The sequence below is a fragment of the Gopherus flavomarginatus genome, chromosome 7 (genome assembly GCF_025201925.1).
Source record: "Gopherus flavomarginatus isolate rGopFla2 chromosome 7, rGopFla2.mat.asm, whole genome shotgun sequence".
Taxonomy (NCBI): domain Eukaryota; kingdom Metazoa; phylum Chordata; order Testudines; family Testudinidae; genus Gopherus; species Gopherus flavomarginatus.
Genome location: NC_066623.1, coordinates 12,993,255 through 12,998,805, shown reverse-complemented (window position 1 = coordinate 12,998,805; position 5,551 = coordinate 12,993,255). Strand labels below are relative to the sequence as shown.

The 5,551-nt window shown below is 35.4% G+C and overlaps 1 protein-coding gene across 1 annotated transcript in view; it reads right to left on the bottom strand.

The window, feature by feature from the left end:
- Nucleotides 1-638: 638 nt before the first annotated feature.
- C7H5orf15 (chromosome 7 C5orf15 homolog) overlaps nt 639-5,551 on the bottom strand; it is a 5,265-nt gene continuing 352 nt past the window's right edge. Inside the window, exons 2-3 of the mRNA XM_050961931.1 lie at nt 4,707-5,303; nt 639-3,251 (exon numbers count right to left, since the gene is read on the bottom strand). Coding sequence (XP_050817888.1) covers nt 3,120-3,251; nt 4,707-5,303 — 729 coding nt within the window. The 3' untranslated portion in view covers nt 639-3,119. The remainder of the gene's footprint in view (nt 3,252-4,706; nt 5,304-5,551) is intronic.

Here is a 5,551-nt window from a genome sequence, read left to right as displayed (position 1 = left end):
AATGGGAATAGGACTCATATGCTAAACCCATTTTCCTAAATACTGTATTCCCTTTGGCAATAAAATGCTACTTTGTTCTAATGATGCTCTTTGAGAGTCACTTTAAAAATGCAGACCCCCAAAGCGAACAGGCTTACTGGTGCCAAATGGAGTTTAGCCTGTCTTGTTAATGTTCTGGGAAAACAGGAGGGCTGCAGCCCAGAGATCCAATTTAACAGTAGGTGGACCACATAGTTCCTAAGAAAGTGAAGGAAGCCAGGCCTGTTACATGACGGACTGAAAAGGAGTCTAAAGTGCAGTTTACACTGGAATGATGACACAGAAGTGAACACATTTGATCCTTCACACTTGAACCATCTTTGATGAATCAGTTACCCCAAAGACATTGTAAATCTTGGTCCATCAGCTAACCATAGTGCATAAGAATTCATTTAGGACGACTACCAACTGTTTTTGTTTCATTAACAAACCACCCCAGAGAACCCACCAAACTCACTATGTGCAAATTTTGGGCTTTCAAGGTGTAGTTCTTAAGCCAGAAGGAAAAGGAATAATCATGAACCTCAGGGTGTTTTGGGGAGGGAGAAAGCTACTTTGTAATTAACAGAACTTTGAAATTGACCAAATTTTCTTGAAAGTCATTAGAAGATTCAAGTTTTACTGAATGTGTGTGCTGAACATTTGGGACAGATAAGCTACATTTTGTACATATAACAGACAGGACACTCATACTTTAAATGCAAAACCAAAAACCAATCTCAACTATTGCATCACAATGACTGTCACAGAACGAGGAAGGCACATTTTTGCAAAAAAGATAGTATTGTCACAACTGTTATAGTTTTAATCATTTACATTTCAAGACACCATTCTTAGTCTCTTAAGGATAAGGTATGGCTGGGTTGGTCTGCCATCTCATTTTCCCCAGAAAGCATTTGCTATACTACAGGCAAAGAATGCATATCTTGTAATAGGATATTGTTTTTTCAGCCCTTCTGAGTGGGAAATAATTATAGCAGGTCTAATTAAAGCTATTGTTTACCAGTAAAGCTCAGAACTGTACTTCACAGAACTGAGGATGACTCAAACGGAAGGAAAAAGTAATGCATCCATGAACTCCACAGTTATAAACAAAACAAAAACAGATGCATTGTGTTACTGTTTCAACACAAATTTATCATATCAGTGTTATGGCTTGGATACTTTCTCTCCCTCCCCCCATATTCTGTAAACTATACTTAAGGTGAGTTTAAAATAACCCACCTGACAATTTTTCTAAGTTGTTATTCTTACACATTTCTACTGGAAAAAACAAACAGTGATACTGCACAAGGTGACACTTATTGAAAACCTGACTCCACAAGACTCTGAGATGAATGGCAGCAGAGGTGCTGGAAAGTGCAAACGGTTTGTCACACATACCATGCCTACATCATCATATAAAGGATTCCTTACAGAGTGAATCCACACACAATGAATGGCAAAAACAGTTGTTTTGAGTGCCAAAAGATAGTTTGCAATGCTCTGTTTAAGCCTAAACGGAAGATAAATTATGCACTGTCATTGGAATATGCTACTTAACATGAACATGTTCAAACTGATCAAATTATTAAAAAAAAAAAACAAACTTATATTCTTCTTATTTTAAAAACATTATTCAAAATATTATGTGAAACAAGTCCAAATATGATAAAAATTACTGCAAGAAAATAGTTCTGGCATATTGTTTATGCTTCACTTTCTTATGGTTATCAAAAGAAAGCATGTAACTGTAGGAATTTACTTACTATTTATGAAGTATTTCACCCATAACATATCATGCCATCACAACTCTTCTCACACAAAAATCTGTAAAGTTTTGACTTCTCAAAATAGTACATTACCACTTGTATACCAAGTCATTAATTGCGGTTCTTAGTCACTGTTATTTAGATATTTATCATCTCTGAAAATTAAATCACAATATACAAAAAGGAAAAACTATGAAATTGTATATTTTACATCTCATGGAAAAACAAATAGCTGAACTACATAGGACAAGGTAAAAAAACCCCAAAACATACCAATAACTTGCTGTACACCTAATTCACATGTAAAATTAATTCTGTCAAAATTAAATAAAGGTGCAGTGTTGTCTGTAGATCATGGCAACCCATACACTCTTAATTTCTACCCCACCTGCCAATTACTTGTGTTTAGGATAATATCAAAATCAATCACTCTTACATTCCCAGACTTAACATGTTTGTAGTATATAAGAAACCAAATGATTGCATACCAAAACTGCCTTAAAATTCAGGGGAAATCTTTGTTGCACTTGCCTGCTAGGTATATTTTTATTTTATAAATAATTACACTATGAAGTTTATTTTCAATTCACTAATCTTAAAAAGATAGATGAAGTTTCCATAAGCATAGTTACAGAGTAAATCTTGGGCAATCAAGAAACAGCAACACTTTCATGCAAACCTGGGATATTCCAAAGAAACATAAGGTGTAACTTGATTTCAAGTCATGCTTCGTACATAATTATTTTAAATACTTTACTGAATGAAGCATCTAGAGAAGAATATCAGCATAAAGTTTGTCACATTAGGTAGCTTAATGTGAGAAGAGTCTGAGTTAGCCAAAAGATATCTAGAAGAAAGTTTTGGAGCACTAAGCAATCTATACATGGAAAATACATTTTTTAACTGTGTAAGATAGCAGGATTTATGAGACATATTAATGATTTGCAGAAAGACAATTAATTTGATTCAGTGATGGCAGACTCAATTTATCAGATCTAAAATGTTTTATGCCCACATTTTTATATTAGCCCTGTTGGCACTGCTCTAGACAGAAAGAAAGGATGCACAAAATAAAATGAAATAAAGGGAAAAAAACAAGTGAAATACATTGTTTCAATCTAGTTTCTGTACATGTGATTTGAAACTTAAGTGTCGACAAAGAATTTAATGCTAATAATACATGCCCTTTGTTTTACATGGGCTTTAATCTCAAACCCATCCAGGCAAGAGAGACCTCTCATTTCAGTACAAACTCTTTATGGCAGACACTGCACAACATTATATAAAAAGTCAGGCAAAGAAAAGGACTAATTCAGCAAACTGATGCTTTTAAAAAATGTAATCATTGGTTATCTTCAGTGAAGGCATTGCTTCATTAACATTTTGATCTAAACGATGATATTCCACTGTTCTCGAGCAAAGACCATCACGCCACCTTCGGCTCTGGACCAATAAGAAGATCTGGAAGAAATCACAACCAATTTTGATACGGATGAAATTACAATGTGGTGCAAATGTTTCACTTTTGTCAGCTAACATAACAGCTACATTTGTAATCACACAGTCCCATCCAGAGCTACCAGCATGACAGTTGCTAGCACTGTGAATTTTAACTAACTAATCCACTCACTGCTAACCCACCTCTTGTCCACACCAAGACTTCTCCCACAATTTGCCTAGCACAGGTACAGCTCCATAATGGCAAAAACATTTGTATTAACAGCCTTCAAGTTTTTAGCAGGGTGTTAGGTAACGTTGGTGAAAACCTTTGGCTAATATACCCTGGAATTTACACTGTGTTATTGCCAGTGGGAGAATGCTGAAAAGATTCTGTAGTTTCAGCACTAGAGTGTTTTCTGCTGCAACTCTTCAGCAATGAAGGAGCATGCAGTGGCAACCCAACCCAAGTCTGCGTACTCTCAGCATCAAGCAGTAATTACGGGAGTTGTGAAGACAGAAATCCCCCATGTCTCTGTGCTGACACAGGAGAAAACCAAGATGAAAATTTTCAACAGCACCTAGCAATTTAGTCCTTGGTCCAAGTCCTATTTCCAAACGTGTCATAGGCACTTCTGAAAATTTTACCTATACTCAGCTATGCAGTTGTTTTTGGCATGATATGGTGTTATAAGTTAGCCATGTTAGTTTCAGATCCAATAAAATATAAGGCCAAATAATCAAAGTTAGCTAAAGGGATAAAGAAGAAGTGGGGAAAGAAAAACATTTAAACTTCTTGGAGCATTACATTAAGAAAATGCACACAAGTTTGAAATAAAATGTAGGCTGTCATGTATTATCTGTAGATTCTGAAATAATCTGATTAGACTGGACAAAAATATTTCAATGATGGTCTGATTGCATCATCAATTATCTACAGCCAGAGATATTTGTTAGAACTGCAAACAAAAGTAACCCAACATGCTAATTATCAAGTTGTGATAGGGCAAGGGTTAAATCCTAGGCATACCTACAGTTCAAAGATTGTCTCAAATTGTAAGCATTATCACTATCTCAGGAACATTCTCACTTTACTGAATATTAAATTTTCCTTAAATTGAGGTTTATAATCCTGTGCAGACCCAAAATTAGTTCATCAATCACCTTCATTCAACTTTCCCTTGATCTTATTTCCAGAAACCATATATTCCATCATAGCATATCACTGAACTGACTGATTCCTGTTATCATTTAATTGATTTTTCCCAACCAAAAATGCTTGTCCTTCTAAATTAGCTTGCTTTTTTGTACAGACATTAATGATCTGCATATTAAGATCACAAAACAGAATATTGTAAGTGTACTTAGACCTTAGCACAACTAAGTAGCTTCTATAAAAAAAGTTTCAAGGTTTCAAAGCAAAAATTACTTTGAAATATTAAAGTGGAATTTTTCATCTCACTTTCATAGTAGACTTACCTTTCTCTTATTATGATATGTGATATAAACAACAGCTACTAAGAAAGCAATAATAACCAGGTGGAAAAAGAAATGGGTGTCTTCTTCCAATCCTGAGACAGAGTCCTTTATCTTGGCATCATGAGATTTAATGTGCTCATTATAACTGCCAAAGTTATCAGTCTTCTCATCTTCCGGCAAATCTAGGTCTGTATTATATCTGGAATTGGACGTCCCCTCATAAGGGCCATAGTCATCGCGCCCATCAAGCTCCACAGTTTCTTTTGCTGTTGGTGGTGAACTATTCAGTATGTCTTTGAAATCTGTTAGGAGACCCTCTTCCACAATTTTAGTATCTTCAGAAGCATCCATATCCATTTCTGAAATGGGGCTAACAGATGTGGAATGAGTAGCAGCAGATGTGGCTGGGTCATCCCTCACAATAGCTGGTCTAAGCGTGACAATATTATCGACTTTAAGAGTTGCTGAGGATGGTTTTTTTGTTGTAGTTATCAAATTGGGCAGACTGGGTGTTGAAATCTGAGATGTATTTAACACTTCACTGTCATTTTTAGGAGCATCTGCAGTAGCTGGGGGAAGGGAGAAAAGACATTTATTCTATATTTGTTACTGTTTGTATACAAATCTAAAGACCATACTCACTAAGTCTCTTGACTTAGTTTCCAAGGAAGTCATACCACAATGGACTAGGCCCATTTTGGAGTGCAATGATTTTATAGATTTTAAAGCAAGAGTATATAGTTCTGCCAGTTCACAACTGAGAAAAATAGAACAGGGATCATAAAGTATGCTATACTAGCATGTTAAACTGTTTAGTGACATGAAATATAGGTTTTAGTTATTAA